Source organism: Nuphar pumila, chromosome 6 (genome assembly GCF_984573655.1).
Source record: "Nuphar pumila chromosome 6, dmNupPumi1.hap1.1, whole genome shotgun sequence".
NCBI lineage: Eukaryota > Viridiplantae > Streptophyta > Magnoliopsida > Nymphaeales > Nymphaeaceae > Nuphar > Nuphar pumila.
In genome coordinates, this window is record NC_143254.1 from 16775702 (window position 1) to 16798229 (window position 22528).

The window sequence follows — 22528 nt, forward strand, 5'->3', positions numbered from 1 at the left end:
AGCAAATTCACCGTACCAAGCACATCCACATGGTTGGATTTGCAAAAAAAAGTGTTGGATTCTCATATTCTAGTTCTTGTATTTTAGTTCTCATGTTCTAGTTACTCTTTATATTATATAATATAATGTAAAATAAATAGTTGAAGTCTTTGGCATGAAAGAAACAAGTTTAAAGTTACTTCCAATTTGAAAAACAATGTATTTTTTTATAAACAATTTTGCAATAAACATTGGTGTGTTTTTGCCAGTGGCAATTTGCATATAGGATTAATATTGTGTTATTGAAAGCGCACAACTATTGAGTATAAATCACAGGTCTAACTTTATGGGTGTGGTATAGAAATACCTGCAATGCAATAAACATTGGTATATTATTGCAAGTGACAATTTGCATCTAGGATTAATATTTGGTGATATTGAAAGCACACAACTGTTGAGTATAAACCACATCTTCAGTTCTCCTTATGTTCTTTGTGTCTTCTTTCAGTTATTCTTTTTCTTTCATCCTTCTTTTTTTTCCTTTTTTTTTCTTCTTCTTATTCTTCTTCTTGACTTGTTTTCTGCAATTAATTGTCTGCAAATAAAAATTGTATACATCAAATTTGTTAGTTTGGTAATGCTTTAGTTTGTCTATATAAAAATTGTATATGTGAAATTGCTACTTTCAATTTGTTTAATTATTTGCAAATATGCATGTGACTGTGTATGTACATGTAATTGACTGTTAAATCATGAAAATTAAAAATAATTTTTTGTTCAATGAAAATGTTTTTTTTTGTGAGACTAAGATTAGATATAAATTGTTATGTTTGATTTTAGTAGTAGAGCTAATTTTTTAAACAAGCATGCATGAAAAAATAACTTAATGTTTGTTTAAAACTTTGGATGAATTTATATGCATTATATGACGATGTTAAGGACTTTGATTGTTAGTGATTTGATTTTGTTTCTTAAATTTTTATTGAATGTTCATATTTTATTTGTTAGATAGATAAAGTCATTGCTTTAATGTTGCTCTTAATGTTTTACATGTTATTCTCATATTTTTTGTATTTATTTAATATTTCTTATTTTATATTGGTTGTTGCTTCATGAATAAAGCATTGTTTATTTATTTATATTTTAATTTTTTTATTTCTAAAATTTATTTAAAAATATATTTTTGAGGCTTACACTTTATGCCTTGCTTTATTTTTGGTTAAGCACTTTACTATGCCTTAATGTTTTTCACAACATTGGGTTCAAGCCATAATAAAGTTTTATGATGGTGTATATGGGCAAGTCAAACTTATTCATACAACAACTTTACATTTTTCAAAAGAGCCAATGTATAGTAAAAAAAAGAAATAAAAGTATAACAGAGAAAAATGTAGAAGAAAGATATGAGCTTTTGTATCATAACAAGAAAAGGAAATAAAAGTGCAATAGGGAAAAAGACAAAGATGACTCTTTTTCTCAAAGAAATAGATGCAACAAATGCAAAAGATATTGATGTCGTTTTCTAATTTTTTTATAAAGTAAATGAATTATGAACCCATGCTTCTACTGAATCGTTTTTAATCAAATACATTATTCATTCTTTATCTTCGTGTTTCTTCTTTAACACTTCTTACAGTTTTATAATGCCCTTCTTTATATTCTTTTATTGAGTCACCTTCTAGTTCAAAGGAGATAACAAAAAGAATCAAGAATATTTAATGAATCTCAAAAAGAAAATGTTATTTGAAAATAAAGTTATATTCTTAGCATGTTGATGTCATCAATTCTCTATTGCCACAACATTGAGAGCTAATTTTGAGTTTCAACCTGGGTTACTATATCTTCATTTTAATAAGCTTTTACAACTCTATAATTATTTAGTTTTTGTTCTCTTTATTTTATCTATTTTATGTTTTATTTTGCCATTGTTTTTTCTAATCCTCAACATATGCATTCATTGTTGAGAAATAGATTACTCAAAAAGTTTGTTACATGAAAAGAGAAAATCATTCTCTTTTTGAGAAGCCATGACTTAATTGTACACTTATCCCTCTCTGGGTAACTAGAGAATATTCAAGGATTAACCCATACATCATGTCATTAATCTGAAAAAGTTTTTACTATCTAAGAACCTAAGTTCAACCTTATTGTAGTATGACACGATAGTTCATTTACCATGGAATGTCTTAATAAGATAAAGTTCATGATCAATCATTAACCACTTGAATCCAATTAGTGATGTTATAACCAAAGTTGCAAGGCTGGGAAGCGCAAGCGGGAAACAATATGAAAAGCTTAAGTGAGAAGCGAGACTTTAAAATTTATAAGAAGCGAGAAGCGAATAATCAACTTGAAAACAAAATGGGAATCAAACATAAAGCGATATTATAATAAAATGAAAAGCAAAATGGAAATCTAATGAGAAACGGATAAAAATAAAAATAAAAATAAAAATAAAAATAAAAATAAAAATAGCTATTCTTAAGTTTCATAATTTTTTAGTGTAAGAATTGAACTTTTGTCAAAATTTAGTGTAAGAATGAAACTTTGTCAAAATCTAAAAATGGTGGTTGCATATTTGGAGAATGCACGTGGAAAGTGAGTAGAAGCATGCAATGAAACACATAGAAAACATAAAAATAAGTGTGAGAGGACATATAAACAACATGTAGAAAATATGAATGAAGCATAATATTAACTTCTAAAGTGAGTTTACGAAAAGTACACTTTTCACCTATATAAGAAACTTTGGTAACTCCTCTTATGATTGTAGATCTTGAAGCCTCTAGGATCTATCCCACTATTTCTAATATGACAAAAACAAAGTTCCTATACCAATCTTTGATGAGATGATGCAGGTGATTTTCCTTAATGCTGATGAAGTTCTTGCTGTCTCTCTATTGGCACAAAGAGCTCCAATTCATTTAAGACACCATTGTAGAGGTAAAGCCTAAAGGACAACAACACTTAGGTTGCATCTAGCTTATTTTCCATACAAATACTTAAGCGCTTATATAAGGCATGTTGAAAGAAATATATCAACTCTTTTATTGTGATAATTAAGTGCAGGTTTTTAAACACTACACGTTCTACATTAATAAGATGATGCCATTGAACCAGTAGACCTCCTATTTATGAATACCAGCCCTTTTACTCTTTAATGGATGCCTTAATTTGATGGTTATTCATGTAAGCAAATAAATCAAGCATAGCTTTAGCACGGCACCATAGTAGACCATAATGTGGAATCATTTTTTTTCCCAATGAAAAAGAACAACTTAGGATTTCTTTCCAGTAATAAAAATATCTTAGAACAACATAGTAGGGTGAAATTATTAATTAAAATTAAGATCATCAAGTATTGAGATCTAAAAGATGCATAAATTATGAAGCTACTTATAAATCATTCCACATTCTACACTAAAACATAAAAACCAAAAACCAGAAGAATGCAACAGTTATTTAGTAAAGGTGCATAGAGAACAAACCCAATAATTAAAGAAGCTCCTGTAGTGGCAATACAAAACATGGTGCTAATATGTCCAGCATTGACCATCTTCTTAATCTCTGATTGCTCAACCATGTGTGCACCTCTCATCTTGAATGAAAAGTTCTTTCAGTTTAAGAATGAACTTAAAAGGAAATTATCAAAACTATTATATTGACAAAGGATTCCAAGACAGATGATGAAAGCCTCAATTTTTGCAATTTGTGAGATATAAATTGATAATAAACATCACTCGATGTCCAGTAGAAACATGAGAACAGTTCAGCCCAAAAATAAAGATGTAATTTCAAACTTTGGCTTTAAGAAAAAAAACAACTAAAATGGCTACATAGGAATATAAATAAATTACTAAACTATATCAAATTTAGGGAATATTATTAAAAAATATGAGAAGTGAATGTGGTTTCCAATGTCAAACAAAATTTACAGATTTAGTGTAAATCTCAAAGGTACCATGCCATATACAACCATAATTCTGCAAACTGTACAATTCAAAATTTTAGGTCACTCTGTTACTTATATTTGAGTTTGTTGCTTTTGGTTATCACAAGTGCATTGGTAGAATGATTAATTAACCTTTGTCACATAGGAATGTCAGTTATCCATTTTAACAATAGATAATGTGCTTACTGACAAAAGGTTCCCAACCAAAGTCTAAGAAAAAGATTACAAAATATCAATATTTTCAGTTCAGTCCAAACTCACATATTTAAAGTACAGAAGCTGTTTCAAATTAAATAATTTACAGATAAGCCCCTAGATCTGTATGAAGTAGGCAATCAAATGATAGAAAAAAACAAGTAGCTAATTCAACCATGATACATTTTTGTGTGCTCAAGAAAAACAATTATCAATATTTGCATCCCACTTGTTATAATGAAAAGAAGGAGTGATTCAGTATTATCAAATACCTAGGGGGGAGAGTTGTGCAGGCTGCCCATTTCTTGGCGCATTGTAACTAGGCAGGGGAAAGGTGGAAACGCAGGAATGGCACTCGGATTAGCAAGAAGGGCATGGAGAACCAGAAACATCTGCACCTCTTCTTCTTCCTCTCATCCATTGCACGTCTGCATCGTCGGGAGCGGACCAGCGGGGTTTTACACCGCAGAGAAGGTAAATAAAGGCATCTTCGCTTCTCATGATCTTTGGAATTAGGGTTTCGATTATTTCTTATTTTTCTTCTACTTAGATGTTAAAATCACACAGAGGAGTAGAAATAGATATCATCGATCGATTACCAACGCCATTCGGGCTTGTTCGTTCGGGAGTTGCACCGGATCATCCTGAAACGAAGGTAAGGAAATCTGAGATGCAAAAAGCGAACCTAAAATATGGAGTTTAATTTTAAGTTTCTTAGTTCGACGAGAGTTTTAGATATTCAGAATTCCCAAGAATTTGTGCCTGCAATTTGTTGTCTAAAATGATGTACACATTGCTCAAGATTGTGGAGATTTTGTCATTAATTGATCTAATACCAAACTTGGAATTTGGGAAAACTGGAATGGTGTGATTTGTTGGCACTAGTCATGGAAATTATTCTGCATTTGAGCAAGTCTGAATGCTTCTTTCCTTGGATTTTTTTCATGGTCTGTTGTTGAAATAGAAATAAAGGATTGATCGTGTTTTCTGTTGGGCATGAAAGTAATGGTAGTTGTTCAGATAAATGATCATTGGTTAAAGAAGTTTATGACCATGGTTTTCTTCTGTCTTATGGAATCACAAGTTATTGTTACTTCGATGATCATGTTTCGTTATTTTGAAATTTTTGGTTGGTAGTCAAATTCCTATTATGTTCTGGACATCACCATACTGAATTTAGTAATCGAGTCTCTTTTGTGAATGTTGTTGAGTGGGATGATGCTGAATTTGAAACTATTTACGGTGGATGCTTAATTAAACTTAGTTTTATCAGAATATTGTGACAGATTGTCATCAACCAGTTTTCACGTGTTGCTGCGGCTGAACAATGTTCTTTCTTTGGAAACGTGACACTCGGCACTAGTGTTTCACTCTCTGAACTACGGGAGATGTACCATGTGGTAATCTGACCTTGTTTTAGACACTTGTTTGAATGCTTAAACTGATATCGAACCTGTATAAATGGATGCAACACTTCAGTGAAATTTTGCACTGACGGGCAAATTGTCATCCATATTTGAGTTGGATCTTTGAAGAATGGTGCTTCCTCTATTTAATTTCATAATTTAAAACAGAGTTTTTATCATTGAGAATGTTGCTTGACATCCAGACAATGTGTACAGGTGGTGCTTGCATATGGTGCTGAAAGCGACAGAGTCCTGGGTGTTCCGGGTGAAGTATGTTTCCACAAATTTAAACGAGTGCATTTTATAAATAAAATCTGTCAAAGCATAGACATGGGTCATGGATATATTTTTGCTTAGAAATTTCTTTTCTAGGATTTGGCTGGGATACACTCAGCTAGAGAATTTGTTTGGTGGTACAATGGGCACCCTGACTGCAGCAACCTTTCACCTGACTTGAGGACAACTGATACAGCAGTTGTGCTTGGCCAGGTATTTTATTATTTTAATCTTTTCTTTTTTCTTTTGCTTTAAACAGTATGATTTAGATTTCATGAAATTATTTTGAGAAGGAAAGTCTTCTGCTTGTTTTGTGTGATGTGAAAATTTATGTTTTTTTCTATGTTTTTTCTGAACAAGATGATCAGTACTCTAGTCTTTTTATGTTAAATCAATAGTTTCTACAGAATATATATTCTCAAGTTGTAACTCTCAGACTCATGCATCATTAAATTGGTGAACCATTCTAAGTAGGGTTGGGAAACAAGCTGAGCCGCTCGTGGCTTGGCTCATAAAGAGCTCGTTTGAACTCATAAAATAGTCTCAGCAAGCTGAACACGAAGAATATGTACTCGGCTTGGCTCAACTCGTATAAAGTCGTTAGGCAGTAAGAAATATATTTTGTGTATATTTTACATATATCTTTTAGTATTCCTATTTTTTCCAGCTAAAAGATAGTGTGATTTTTTCTATAAACAAGCCAGCTCAAACTCGGCTCGTTTAACTTGAGCTGATTATGAACTCGAACTCAGCTTGGCTCGCCACAAGAATGAGCCAAGCTTGAACATTTCAATTTTGTCTCATAAAGCTTGTTTACCAGCTCTAATTCTAAATAGGATTTTCTTGTTGCATTTAATATATATATATATATATCAACGTTGTGAATAGCGTTGAGGCATAGCGAGGCATAAGACCCACTCATGAAGTGAGGCATAAGGCATAAGCTTCACAAAAAATATTAAAAAATTGGCCAAATAAAATAAAGATGCATCATTTATGTACTATTAATAAATAATTGAATATTTTAATAAATAATCTTCAAGAAAATCACAATAACTAGCAAGAACCACTCTATTTTATAAAGGATAACATAATGCTTTACACCACGCATAGTTATACATAGTAAACACAATTACATAATACCTATGTCACAGGGACTCGGCAAAACAGATGCCGCACCCGCGTCGACGCGACGCGATGCGGGATCGCGTGCGGGTGCGGCATTGGGTGCGGTCAACACGACCCTGGGTGCGGTCAACGCACCCAGGGTCATTTTTGTCCACATTTTTGGGCGAAAAAAAAATTCCCCCCGATGAAAAGGAGGAGGATTAGGGCAAAATTTTTTTTTTGCCCTAATCTCTCCTCTCTCTCCCCCTGAGCTCGAGCTCTCCCATCGCCGCCCCAGCTCTGCCGCCCCCAGCGTCGCCGCCCCCAGCTCCGCCTCCCAGACTCCTCCTCTCCTTTCGCAGGTATGTCTCTCACTCTCTTCTTGGGTCGGCTGGGGAGGGGCCGAGCACCCCCCCCCCCCCCTCTCGGTCTCTTGTTGGGTCGGCAGGGGAGGGGCTGAGCCTCCCCTGCTCCCTCATTTTTCGGCACAGGAGGGGCCGAGCCCCTCCCCCATCTACCTCTTTTTTTTGGGTCGATTGGGTCGACAGGGGAGGGGCCGAGCCCCTCCCTTTTATGTTTTTCTTTTTTGGGTCGACAGGGGAGGGGCCGAGCCCCTCCCCCATCTGTTTTTTTTTTTTGGGTCGACAGGGGAGGGGCCGAGCCCCTCCCCCATATGTTTTTTTCTTTGGGTCGACAGGGGAGGGGTCGAGCCCCTCCCCCATCTATTTTTTTTTTGGGTCGACAGGGGAGGGGCCGAGCCCCTCCTCCATGTGTTTTTTTCTTTGGGTCGACAGGGGAGGGGCCGAGCCTCTCCCCCATCTGTTTTTTTTTTTTTTTGGGTCGACAGGGGAGGGGCCGAGCCCCTCCCCCATATGTTTTTTTATTTGGGTCGACAGGGGAGGGGCCGAGCCCCTCCCCCATCTGTTTTTTTCTTTGGGTTGACAGGGGAGGTCCCCCATCTGTTTTTTTTTTTTTTTTGGGTCGACAGGGGAGGGGCCGAGCCCCATCTGTTTTTTTTCTTTGGGTCGACAGGGGCCCCCTCCCCCATCTGTTTTTTTTTTGTTGGGTCGACAGGGGAGGGGCCGAGCCCCCCTCGCTCTCGCTCTCTTGTTGGGTTGGCAGGGGAGGGGCTGAGCCCCCCCTTCTCCCTGTGTTTTCGAATTGATTTGAAAATTGTAATGTATTTTTTTTTGTGTTTTCAGGATAAAAATGACGGATAAAGGGAAAGGACTTGCGTCATCCTCATCCCAACATGTGAGTTCTGCTGCTAGTTTTGCTGATAGTTGCAGTGGGATTGATGATGTGGGGCTACTATGGATACATGTAGATAAACTTGCAAAAACTGGAGAAGGAGGTGGTGGAAACAAAAGATTTCGATGCAAGCTCTGCGAAAAAGATTTTGTTGGGTCTTACACAAGAGTGAAGGCTCATTTGTTGAAGATACCAGGACATGGCATTTCAGCTTGCAGAAAAGTTGATGAGGCAATGCGAAGGCAATACAAGAAAATACAAGAAGAATATGAGAAGAGAAATGCAATGGTCGATTCTTCTGCACTCAGTGTGCCATTTGCAAGCCACCAAGAAGATGCTGAAAAAAAAGAAAAGTCAATCTAGGAGGTAGAGGAACGATACAAGCAGCATTCAATACATATGGAAGAGAAGAATTGGATAGAAAAGTTGGGAGGTATTTTTATTCTGGTTCACTCCCATTTAATGCGGCTAGAAATCCTTATTGGAAGGATTTAGTAACATCCTTGGCAAATTGTAATTTGAGTGGTTATGTGCCTCCAAGTTCAGAAAAAATACGAACCACACTTCTTGCAGAAGAGAGGGCAAACGTGGAGAGGTTGCTAGAAATTAAAAAATATTCATGGGAGCAAAATGGAGTTTCCATTGTGTCTGACGGATGGACAGATATTCAAAGGCGTCCATTAATCAATTTCATTGCTTGTTCGCTTAGTGGCCCAATATTCTTGAAAGTAGTTGATGCATCTGGAAAATATAAAAATGTAGAGTATTTGAAGGGATTGTTTATAGAAGTGATAAAAGAAGTGGGTGATCAGAAAGTGGTACAAAACATTACAGATAACGCTCCGGTTTGTAAAAGTGCAGCGTTGAGTTTGGAAAGTGAGTACCCTCATATTTTTTGGACTTCCTGTGTAGCACACAGCTTAAATCTAGCCCTAAAGAGCATATGCAACCCCAAAGAAGAAGAAAATTCACAAGCATATGCTTTATGTTCATGGATTGAAGATTTAGAAAGAAATGTCAAAAGCATTAGGAATTTTGTTGTTAACCACCATCGTGCTAATGCTATATTTAATAGGCATTCTGATTTGAAATTGTTGAAGGTCGCTGAAACACGTTTTGTGTCCATCATTGTGATGATGAAGAGGATTAAAAGAGTGAAGAATGCTTTGATTAACATGGTGACTGATGAAAATTGGACATTCTATCGTGTTGATGATGATATGAAGGCTCAAGAAATTAAGAAATTCATTCTTGATGATGAGTTTTGTGACAGAGTGGTATACTTCCTTCAATTTACGCAACCTATTTGGGAAATGTTAAGAGAAGTTGATAAAGATGAGCCCATGCTTCACAGAGTTTATGAAATGTGGGATAATATGATTGAAAAAATACAAGCTATAGTTTTCATGCATGAAGAAAAAAATCCTGCATTGGATGATTCAGATTTTTTTAATCATATTCATTCAATTTTAGTCAGAAGATGGGATAAGAGCAACACTCCTTTGCATTGCATGACACATTCTCTTAATCCAAAATATTATGCAAATAAGTGGCGGGCTGATGGTATTGGTCATGTCCCTCCAAATTTAGACCCAGAGCTATCAAGACATAGAAATATGTGTATGACAAGACTTTTTTCAGAAGCATATCTTCTACATCAAGTCACACAAGAGTTTGAAAAATTTTCATCTTCGAGATTATATGCACCGACATTATTCGCGAGAGAAGAAGATAATATAGATCCTATCACATGGTGGTCAACATTTGGATCAGAAACACCTCTTCTGCAACGTCTTGCATTAAGATTGCTATTGCAGCCTGCTAGTTCATCTTGTTGTGAAAGAAATTGGAGCACATATTCTCAAATCCACAACATGAAGAGAAATAAACTCACCAGCAAGCGTGCAGAGGATTTAGTATATGTTCATTCAAATCTTCGATTACTTTCGCGAAGCAATGATGAATACATGTACTAATTTGCTCTCTTAGTTATTTGATTATTTCTTAGTTTTCATTTAAATATACTTGTATTGTATTTATCATTTTCAAATTGGGTTTATAATGCAAATAAGGAACATCCAAATTTTGGGATGTAAACCCAGAAGAGCGTGACTTCGAGGGAGAACATGAATTCAACGTAACAAACATGGATTTAGCTGAGCCCAGTATTCCTTCTAATGATGCATTTGATGATGAAGAAGAAAATTATTAGCATCCATTACTTCATCAGGATATACTTTGGTATGTAATTTAGTTCTTTTATGCAATACTTATTTGATTGATATTTAGGTCGATTTATGTAATTGCTTTACTTATTTGATTGATAATTTGATATTTAGGTTGATATACTGCATGCATGATGAATCATATTATGAGTTTATGACAATGTTTACTGTTAAATGTTAAACTGTTAAAACTTCAAAATTATATATATATATATATATATATATATATATATATATATATAATTTTTTTTTTTAATTTTTGCCCCTGCCGCACCCCCGCACCCGGGTTTTTTGGAAGTGCCGAATCCCCGCACCCGCACCCGCACCCATGTGACAGCATAATACAAATAACATGCCACTCATATAAAACACAAATAAACAACAAATCAATAGAATTAATTAATTAATAAGAACAAAGTAATTTTTTGATTAATAGGCCCGATTGTTCAAGAAGAATAAAGGAAGAATAATAATAGAGAGAGACGAGAATTCCTCCTCCTTTCGGCAAAGAGAGAGAGAGAGAGAGAGAGAGAGAGAGAGAGACCTAATCGGCGCCTCCACTAATTTGGGTCAAATGGGGGCTTTGACCCAAAGCCCCCATTTGACCCAACATCAATGAGGCACATACCTCAGCCTTGATAAATCTGCTAATAAACTGACGTGATCTGCAGAAAGTGTGAGAAAAGGAGGGGAAGAGACCTGAGGCGCGCCTCATAGCATATGAGGTGCACGCCGCATAGCATTTATGCTTTTTCTATATGCCTTGAGGCACCAAAGGCAGCCTAGAGGCACGCTTTTAACAACACATATATATATAGGGGTGTTAAAATATGACAACTACCATGTGAACTGGGTATTTCCATCACTTTTATTGCAAATCCAACCATGCAGATGTGTACGACATGGTGAACTTGCTAGGAATCAACTGTTGTATAATGTATTTTCAACAAAAAAAAAGATTTTTGGGTGCTTGAATGCTTATGAAAACTCTAAGCCATTGATTTTCAAGCCTTGAAAATCCTGCTATTGCATCGTAATTAGATGATTCAAGAGCTGGTCCCTATAAAACCAAGCATGTAGATTTCACACACACACACATACACGAAAGAGTGTATCGTCGGACTCGTGGCTGTGTGCCGCACATCCCTTTAGTGGTTCCTGACTGCCACTAAATAACGTGAATGCGCTAAAAAGCGCTGCTGATTGCACACGCGTGATCAGCAGCACAAATTAATTTGATTAGCATCGGATTTTTCAGGTGTATATATATATATATATATATATATATATATATATATATATATAGAGAGAGAGAGAGAGAGAGAGAGAGAGAGAGAGAGAGAGAGAGAGAGAGAGAGAGAGAGAGAGAGAAGGTGGTAGCTGCTAACAACTTTTCTAGCTAACTGGGTTTTTTCATGTTTTCCTTAAATCTGACCATACATGTGTTCTACATGCTTGATTTTATGAGATGTATGCCAATGACCATGAGGTCCTTGTGGGATGAAGCAATGGACGGTGAAGATGTCAAATCACTTTCTTAAAGTTATTTGACAGATCACTTGATTTTCTCTCTCTTGGATCATCAGATTTTGATGCACAGATTGGTTTTTATACAACAACAACTACGCCTTCATCCCAAAACAATTGGGGTCGGCGATATGAACCAAAAAAGAAAATCATTATGTGTCTTTCACATGAATCCTTCTCCTCCAATCATTTTTATCCAATGCCATGTCCTCGGTGAGGTTCAAAGCATTCCTATCCTTTCCTATCATCTCCATCCATGTCTTCCTAGGCCTACCCCGACCTCTTTTAACTAATATATTTTCCCATTTCTTCATCCTTCTAACTGGAGCATCATTAGGCCTTCGTCGAATATGTCCAAACCACCGTAAATGATTCTCTCTCATCTTATTTTCAATAGGTGCAATGCTTACCTTCTTACGTATCTCCTCGTTGCAAATCTTATCTTTTATTGTATTTCCACACATCCATCTAAGCATACGCATCTCAGCTACACTCATTTTTTGAATATGATGTCTATTGGCAGCCCAACATTCCGTACCATATAGTAAAGTGGGCCTAATAGTCATCCTATAAAACTTTTCCTTCAACCGCAATGATATTCTACGATCGCACAACACTCCAGTTGCACTTTTCCATTTCATCCACCCAACCTTTATCCTATGATTTACATCTCCATCAATTTTTCCATACTTTTGAATGATAGATCCCAAATCATCCACCGGTATTTCTTGCTCACCAAGCTTCACTACACTCCCATCACTACTTCGTTGCTTACTAAACCGACATTCCATATATTCTGTCTTACTCTTACTCAACTTAAAACCTATTGCTTCCAATGTCTGTCTCCATAATTCTAACTTAGCATTAACCTCAGTTTTAGACTCATCAATCAAAACAATATCATCAGCAAACAACATATACCACGACACATTTTCTTGAATTGATCTCGTAAGCTCATCCATCACTATAGCAAATAGGAAAGGGCTTAAAGCAGATCGTTGATGTAACCCAACCGTTATAGGAAAATTGGTTGTCACCCCTCCACAAGTGCGGACATTGGTTACTACTCTTTCATACATATCTTTAATTATACTAATGTACTTGAGAGAAATACCTTTTTTCATCATTGTCCACCAGAGAACGTCTCTAGGTACTCTATCATATGCCTTCTCCAAATCAATAAAAACCATATGCAAATCTTTGTTCCTCTCTCTATATCTCTCAATAAGTTGTCTAAGAAGATGTATAGCTTTCATAGTTGATCTTTCAGGCATAAAACCAAATTGATTATCCGATATCATGACAACCTTCCTCAACCTAGACTCAATCACCCTCTCCCAAAGTTTCATAGTATGGCTCATGAGTTTTATACCACGATAGTTTGTGCAATCTTGTATATCACCCTTATTCTTATATAGAGGCACCAAAGTGCTCTTCCTCCACTCATTAGGCATCTTATTTGTCCCCCAAATCTTGTTAAAAAGATTTGTCATCCATTCTAAACATTTCTCTCCCAAGCATTTCCAAGCCTTGATAGGTATACCATCTGGGCCAACTACCCTTCTTGATTTCATTTTCTTCAAAGTCTCTGCAATTTCTTTCTTTTGAATCTTGCGCATGAAGTCACGATTCATCTCATGAAAAGGAATGAAGAAGTCCCAAGATCTTCAACATGACTTCCATTAAATAGCTTACCAAAATAATCTTTCCATCTCTCCTTAATCTCTTCATCTTTGACTAAAACCCTTTGCATTTCATCTTTGATACATCTAACCATACCCAGATCCCTCGATTTTCTATCTCTCATCTTTGCAAGCCTATAAATATCCTTCTCGCCTTCTTTGGTATCCAACTTGTTATAAACCTCCTTATATACCTTATCCCTCGCGTTTCAAACTACTTTTTTAGCTTCCTTCTTTGCTATCATATACTTCTTCAAATTCTCATTATCACGACTCTTACTTAGATTTCTATAACACTCTTTTAACCTTAATAGCTAATTTGACATCCTCCTTCCACCATGATGTATCCTTACCTAACGGTGCACCGCCTTTAGACTCACCCAATACCTCCTTAACCACCTTTCTCATGCCACCCGCTACCTTATTCCACATTGATTCTGAATCCTCCTCGAGACACCAATCAGCTTCCTTAACTACTTGCTCTACAAACATTCTTTGTTTAGCTCCTTTCAGTGCTCACCACTTAATTCTAGGATCTATCCTATGTCTATCCCTTTTGCGGCATTGTCTAATTCTAAGATCTAAAATTAAGACTCTATGTTGTCTAGCTACACTTTCTCCCGGTATAACCTTATAATCGATGCAACAACCCCTATCTCTCTTTCTAAGTAGGAAAAAATCTATCTGACTCGTATTAACCCCACTTTTAAATGTTACTAGGTGAGACTCCATCTTCCTAAACCAAGTCTTTGCTAAGATCATATCATAGGACAAACCAAAATCTAAAATCCTTTCTCCACTTTCGTTTCTTTCTCCTGCACCATAGCCTCCATGGATACTCTCAAATCCATCCCTACTAATGCCTACATGTCCATTAAGGTCACCGCCAATGAAAAACTTTTCTCCATAAGATATCCCTTGTACTACTTCATCTAAATCTTCCCAAAATTGACGCTTAATGAAATCATCTAAACCTACTTGAGGTGCATAAACACTAATAATATCCATACCTAATACTAATTTAATAAGTAAAATCCTATCACCCTTCCTATGAACCTCAACTACATTATCTATAAACTCACGACTCATAACAATCCCTACTCCATTCTTATTCCTATTTATTCTTATATACCAAATCTTATATCTCCAAGGTTCTATCATTTTTGCTTTCTCACCTACCCATTTGGTCTCTTGTAGACATAAAATATCAATCTTTCTCCTACACATAACATCTACTAACTCTACTAACTTACCTGTTAAAGTCCCTATGTTCCAAGTGGCTAACCTAATTTTATGGTCTTGGACTAACTTTTTACCTCCACCCGTCCAACAAAGTGAGGAAACCCTTGCCTATTTGACACTACACCCGGGCGCCGATGTGACGCGTCGCTTCTGGGCGATGACCTAGCAACCCTTGCCCATTTATCACTGCCTCCGGGCCTATAGAGTACAACGCGTTGCTCAGTAAGGAATGCCTTAACGAAATTTTCAAATTGGTTCATATTCATAGGGTATGACTAAGTTTTTATGCTGGCTGTCACTGGCCTACCGCAACCCTCCTCCTTTATCCGGGCTTGGGACCGGCAGTGTATAACTAAACAGTTATACACAGGCGGAGTTACAGGTAGGTTTTTATAAGGTTTAAAAATGATGGTCTAAGATTTTCATAAATATTCAAGACTTGAAAGTTAAAACCATCTTTTCTTAAGAAAAATGATCATAACAAAGCTATCAATAATGGCGGGGGTGGATCATGTTTTTTATCGAAAAAACATGATCCAATTGTTGTTCCCTAGTAAATTAACCATGTAGAATAAATCTGTATAGTTAGATTTGAAAAAAACATGGAAGAAGAAACCCTTCAAAAACCTGATTAGCGGGCCTGTTAGCGGTTAGCAGATACCACCCTCTCTCTCTCTATATATATAGAGAGAGATTCTGCATTATATGCAGTGCCGTTGCATGGTGGGCATGCTGTGACCTGCCTAACAGCCATCCATCTTGGCATTTTTCAAGATGGATGTAGTGTTCATCTCGAGAAATGCTGAGATGGATGGTCAGTAGTAGTAGAGCTTCATGCTAACCATGCAGTTCTACTGCTTAAAAAATGATCTCTCTCTCTCTCTCTCTCTCTATATATATATATATATATATATATATATATATATATATATATATATAGTGGGAAGCTACCCAATTGCTTGGGACCATCAATTTTTGGTGTTTTTTCGAAATTCTGACCTGCAGATGTGTTTAGCATGATTGATTTAATAGAAATTGACACTTGGATCGTTTGATTCCACTGCATGGATAGGTTTTTATAAGGTTAAAAAATCAAAAGTCTACATTTTTCATAAATTTTTTAGGCTTCAAATACCATTTTTTTCATCCAAAATGCATGATCCAAGTGTCAAATTCTAGTAAATCAATCATGCTGAACACATCTGTAAGGTCAGAATTTTGAAAAAACACCGAAAATTTTCTTAGTGGGTAGGGTTGGTATGTTTTCTATCTGGTAGGTTTTCATCTCTCTCTCTCTCTCTCTCTCTATATATATATATATATATATATATAGTAATGCTACGGTGCTCTAGGAGAACCTACACCCACCTATTAGAAACCATGGGTGTAGGCTGCATCTTCAGAATTTGGCCTCATTAGATGAATTCAACAAATTTTATTTGATAGGAATCATGCCTTGGATCATGTTTTCTGGATGTGAAAATGCGATTTTCTAAGTTATAAAATTTTGGCATATTGTAGGCTGTTGATTTTTGAAGATCTTAAGAAGCATACTAGTGCATCACAATCACATGATCCAAGCATGTTTTCTACGACAGAATGTATATATATCATATATATAGGGTTTAATCAACACATATATATATATATATATATATATATATATATATATATATGTGTGTGTGTGTGTGTGTGTGTGTGTGTGTGTTAGAAATGTTGAGTGCTATAAAATTGTAAATCCTGCTAACCAATTGCAGTCGTGATGATCTTAGGGTAATGTGGCTTTGGATGTTGCCCGTATTCTTTTGCGAGATGTGGCCGAGTTATCAACTACAGATATTGCAGAACATGCTTTGGTTGCTTTGCAAGAGAGTTCTATAAGGTAACGTCCATGCCAAATTGATAAATACTTATAGGTGGAACATTTTTGAGAGTTGAGCAGTTGGATCCATTCAACACATTGTTCTCCTTTTTGCCTTCTGTAGGAAATTATATTTGGTTGGGAGACGTGGGCCAGCACAGGCTGCTTGTACTGCAAAGGAGCTACGTGAAATTCTGGGTCAGTATGTGCATTTTTAGAAGTAATTTGTAGACTTGAACCTTGTTTTTCTCTCTCATGGATTTTTTTTAGCGCAACAAAGACAGAATAACTGTTTTCACATTCCTAGGTTCTTATTTTAGATGATTATTTCAACCTCCTAAATTGTAAAGTCAAAAGTAGTGTCTTGTACATGATAACCATAATGCCAATATACCACCTTTCTTTATTGGAAATGAAAAAGAAACCAGATTTTGCATAGAAAATCACAATAAGCAATCTTTGCTGACAATAGGTAATGGATTCTGATGGCGTGCTGGCTAACCACCCTATGCACATGTACACTTTTCTGTAAAATGGAAGATAATTTCTCTTTTCCAGAGTGGATTGGAGATCTTGGGCAAACACAAAGAAGGTTTTCTCATATGTTCATTGCAGAAAGGTTCTCTTGTTAGATGACATGCATAATTTTCTATAAAATGAAAGAAAGTTTTTCGTTCCCAAAGTGGGTCACCCACCTTTAGGAATTAAAAAGGAGTAATGTATAAGGGCCACAGAAGCATGGATTATTTTCTTTTATGTTTGGTCATTATGATTAGCGTCCCATATAATCCAGATATAGGCCTCATGTCCATTTATGATTTTGAGCATTGACCTATCTGTTGATTGTGGGTATCATGTCATTCACATTTCCTTCTAAATGAACCACTTTATTTTCCCTTATAGGAATCAGGAATTTGCATGTACACATACAGGAAGCCGATCTAATGCTGTCACATCTGGATGAGGTATAATGTCTGTTAACATGCAGTTGAGCAATTCATGGAATTTTATGGTGTGTGTGTAGGGACGGGAGTAACGTTGGACGGCGTTACTCCATTGAATGAACCACTGCACACCGTGTGTCTGCTCGTAAAGGCTTTAGCAGTGGTCTTTTTCACCGCTAAAGGCGCCTTTGAGCAAAAAAAAAAATGTGCGCCTTTGATCATGCACATGACCAACTGTGTGGTTCTTTTCTTTGACTCGTCTGTTGATAACCACTGCTTATTATACATAGTGCATGGTGTGGTTATTTACAGGAAGAGCTCAAAAACAGTAGGATTCAGAAAAGAGTGTATGAACTATTCCGTAAAGGAGCCTTCCAACATTCAAATATCATCTCCTGTCAGCGTGAGCTTCACTTTGTTTTCTTCAGGAAGCCAGACAGATTCTTACAATCTGATACAGGAAGCAGAATCTATGGGCTACGCTTGGAGAAGACAGCTTTGAGAGGTTTGCTGTGTATAATAGCTTAAGGAACTGTGTTGAGGAAGGGATCTGCCTTTTATTTGGTTGTAGGAATGAAACATTGTTCTGAGATATATTATAGAATGTTCACATTCTGTTCACTAAATGCTGTTGGTACCATGCATCTTGTATCGCAGAAAATGGAGCTAGTAGACAGTCTGCATTTGGTACCGGGCAATTTGAAGACCTTCAAACTGGGTAAGTATTCAGGTAGCCAGAAACCATCAGATATTGTGGCCATTTCTAATATTGAAAAGTGATATCAAGCAATTTTTCTTTTCCTTATATTAACATTCTTACACCTCAACCAAAAGTATACCAAAAACTGTTGAAAATACTGACAAGCACGTATCTTACCAAACAACGGAATTCTACTTTTTGTTTTTTTGTTGATGTGGTTTATTTATCCTTTGATACTTCTGGCCCAACTTTGAAGCCTCCAAGTTAACCCAACATCAGAACAGATGGATGACAAGAATGATAAGCAAATATGATGTCTGTTCCATTTTCTTGGTATAAGATAAATTTACGTTATGCGCTTCTCAGATGGTTCACAGACTTGAGTTTTGGTAGCTTGTTCACGAATAAACCGGCACTGACGTTTTCTCTAAGTTAATTTGAAATGAGGGAATGGATGAACAGATGTTATTCCCACTACGCAATCTGCTCACTAGTCTTAATTTCAAATTATCTATGTCACAGGGACATACCATTTTGGTGGCGTGTCGTGCAGACATGTGGACATGGACATTGACACATACAGATAATATTTTTATATTATTGTGTTATTTTTAATGTTTCAAGGTTTTATTTCAATAAAAATACATTTTTTATCGTTAAAACATCTAAAAAGAGCTTTTATTGATTAAATTTTAAAAAAAAATTGTGTCCTATTTCCCAAAATGCTTTCGAACTTACAAGTTGAACGCGTCTTTCGCTCCCTCGTGTCCACGTGTCTTTGTGACATAGCTAATTACATGTGGTCTTCTCAAGTATGCGCTCTACTAACAAAACCTGTGGTTAGGCTCTGATCACTTGATGAACCTAGTTAAGCATTGGCATGCACACCTCATGATGAACAGCTCGCAAAATTTCTTCCCACTATACATCATTGGTGACAATAATATCAAATTAGATGCCACATCTTCTCAATTATGTGATCATTTAAGGAAACTTGTGCTTAGACTCTGATATATGTGATCAACCATAGGTAAGCATTGGCATTCCAGCATACCCCATGAAACTCTTTCTATTTCCATGCAGGGTTGGTTCCATGTGATATAATACTAGGTTGGTGAGCCACCATGGTGTCCACAACTGCGACATATGAATGACTAAATGGTTAACATTTTTTGCTTCCCCGTTAGGCTATGAATTTGATTTAGGTATCGGCAGATCTAATGCTTGAATTGTTGTCTACCCTGCTGCTACATTTAGGTTGGTGTTGAAGAGTGTCGGTTACAAGTCTCTTCCAGTTGATGGACTGCCTTTTGATAATCACAAAGGTTAGCATATTCAGATCTCCAGCTTATTTTCGTAAGTCCTTTAGTGTATCAATTCGGATGATTTTCCGTTGCTTCTGCTTTTTCAAAGTTCAATCTTGCTTTCATAAAATCACCAAGAATGCCACCAACAATTTACCACAGTCTCGGGAAGAACCACAAAGCAAGTTTCCTGAATTTGTTTGTGTTGGTTTTATACCATAAGGAATTTTTTCGCTTTTGATTATCATTCAAATTCTTCTCCATCTACAAACATTTGGGTCACGTCCATCTGACACTTCCATCTATTATAGGCATAGTACCAAACATCAGAGGCCGAGTTTTAAGAGACAGCTCAGAACCCCATGTTCAAGAAAAAGGTCTTTATGTAGCAGGTTGGTTGAAAAGAGGCCCCACTGGAATCATTGCCACAAACCTCTACTGTTCTGAAGAAACTGTAAGTTCCTTCTTAGACCAGTCAACCTTTCTGTTGAGTATGGGAAAATTCAGAATGCTGATTAAAGTACCACTGTGGAAATCTCAGGTACATAGCATCTCAGAAGACCTGGAACAAGGCCAATTGCTGCAATTCATGGGTATGAAACCGGGACGAACAGGTCTGGTCCAGTTATTGCAAGACAGAGGCATCAGATATGTGACTTTCAACCACTGGGAAAGAATAGATTTCATAGAGAAAGCTGTAGGCAGCAAGAAGAACAAGCCCAGAGAGAAGATAACATCATGGGAAGAATTACTGAGAGCTGCTAATGCATAATCACAAAAACAAGCTTGTCACTTTTTATTACATGACTAGGATCAATTACCTTACTGGAAACTTACCGTTTTTTTTCTGTAACTTTAATACAAATTTTTCTCTCCTGCTATTCACTGAGGCTTAATATCTGCTTAAACACGGGCACGCTGCATGGCAAGAACAGGTTCATTGCAACGAACACACTGGAACGAGGAGTTTGCTGCACAACGGGTCCGGAGACAGTAGTAGCAATACCTGAGTCATTAATTTAGTAATATCAGCATTACATATGAGAGAAGAGAGCATTTTCCACAGGCATGAAACAACCTAGTTACAAACTGCGAACGGGGCACTTTCAACAGCTTTTCTGATTTTTGTTTTTAAAATCTGGCCATATAGATGTGATTTACATCACTGGATTTGTCAGAAACCAATTATTGGATCATCCAATTACACCGCATGAGCAGGATTTTTTAAGACTTCCAAAATCAATGGTCCACAAATTTTGCATAATGTAAGACTCAAAAAATCAGATTTTTTGATCGAATAAGATCCGAGTGTCAATTCCTAGCAAATGGATTATGCGGGTTCAATGCCCAATTCGTACACAGTTCGCACCAAAGGTGGTTTGTACTTCGCATTCTCTTGTATATTTGCCACAGTTGACTGTTGCAATCTAGTTGGGAAATCATACTTGAAAGTTGTATCAGTTCAATCTAACATCATAGATGTTTGTTAGGAATCGCATCTGGAATCATGTTTTTTTCAACATAAAACCAGGTTTTTAAGTCAATATAGTACAGTGTATGCTTTTGATATTTGAAGCTCTCTCTCTCTCTCTCTCTATCTATCTATCTATCTATATATATATATATATATATATATATATATATATATAGATAGATAGATAGAGAGAGAGAGAGAGAGAGAGAGAGAGAGAGAGAACCTTCCCAGTGGAAAACCTTCCAAACCTCTTCAATGGACGTGTTATTTGATTTTGAGTGTTTTTTTTCAAAATTTGGACTGTACATATGTGATCTATATGCTTGTTTTTATAGGAATTAGTTCTTGGAGCATTTGATTTGGACTCATGGATAGGTTTTTATGAGTTTCAAATTCAATGGTGTACAATTTTCATAAATTTTTAAGGCCTCAAATACCATTTTCCTATCCAAAATTCATGATCCAAGTATTGATTTAGAGTAAATCAATCATGCTGAAAACATCTGTAAGGTCAAATTTTTGAAAAAAATACCAAAGAAATTTCATTGAGGTTTGGGAGGGTTTCCATTGGGGAGGTTAATGTGATTACACCTGATCTGCCTGTCGCCTACAAAATATAGATATTTTGTAGGCGACAGGCAGATCAGGTGTAATCACATTACACTTTTTAGTGTGCCACTGCACCCTCTTTGCTTCGGGCCATACCTTCCATGATAATGGTAGGTCATTTCAACAGATGTATACGAAGGTAAAAATCAAGTTTTGCCCATCGTGTGGGTCATTTCAACAACTTATCATAGTGCGGCAACATGCCCTATACTGAAAATTGGGGAGGAGCAACTTCCTAAACCAGAAGATGAATGCGTTCGAGTAGGATTCGAGTTTGATTCCGACACGTGGAATCAAACCCAAACCCGATTTGAGGACTAGGGTCCAATTGGACTCAGCATAAGAGAAACCATACCCGGATCTTATAAGGATTACATGAACCAAACTGGGACCATACCAGGTAAAATAAGATATAATTTTTTTATCTTTTTACATTGAAAAATTATGAATCTGAGTTGGAACTCGGGTGAGACCTGGGTCTGGTATGAATTTTCACAAACCATACACGGTTCCATATATTAATTGGACCCATCGGGTTCGACAGGGATTATAATCGGACCTTCTTATTTATCACCAAAACTCTGACCCTATAGGGTTTGGTATGGGTCGGTTTTGGGTCAAACCCAAGCCATTGAAACCCCTAGGTTCTCAAGGTCTCCAAGAGGCAGAATAGAAGAAGAGTGCTGGAGCAATGTTGTCAGTATCAGTGCGTATCGGTAGATATGTATAGTATCAACAGAAAATCGATACCCTTCACCCCTGAATCGGGTAATACTTAAAATTATTTTTGATAT

The 22528-nt window shown here is 36.4% G+C and overlaps 1 protein-coding gene across 3 annotated transcripts; it reads left to right on the forward strand.

Moving 5' to 3' along the window:
- The first annotated feature begins 4439 nt into the window (after window positions 1–4439).
- On the forward strand, window positions 4440–20633 carry LOC149834131 (Pyridine nucleotide-disulfide oxidoreductase family protein). Of its 3 annotated transcripts, none has more exons than XR_016432508.1 (13): window positions 4440–4600; window positions 4677–4781; window positions 5413–5526; window positions 5749–5802; window positions 5905–6021; window positions 16615–16724; window positions 16828–16901; window positions 17607–17668; window positions 17960–18152; window positions 18305–18365; window positions 19431–19508; window positions 19605–19672; window positions 19963–20021. XR_016432508.1 is itself a non-coding variant. In XM_090009988.1 (13 exons), exons 1-13 carry the CDS (start codon window positions 4475–4477, stop codon window positions 20421–20423), a joined length of 1458 nt encoding a protein of 485 aa, XP_089866114.1. In that variant the 5' UTR covers window positions 4440–4474; the 3' UTR covers window positions 20424–20633. The 3 variants fall into 3 exon arrangements, 2 of the variants coding, with proteins under 2 accessions (XP_089866114.1, XP_089866115.1); XM_090009988.1 differs by lacking the exon at window positions 19431–19508 and adding an exon at window positions 20193–20633 and having other exon boundaries at window positions 19963–20105; XM_090009989.1 differs by lacking the exons at window positions 4440–4600; window positions 19431–19508 and adding an exon at window positions 20193–20633 and having other exon boundaries at window positions 4695–4781; window positions 5400–5526; window positions 19963–20105.
- The last annotated feature ends 1895 nt before the right edge of the window (window positions 20634–22528 follow it).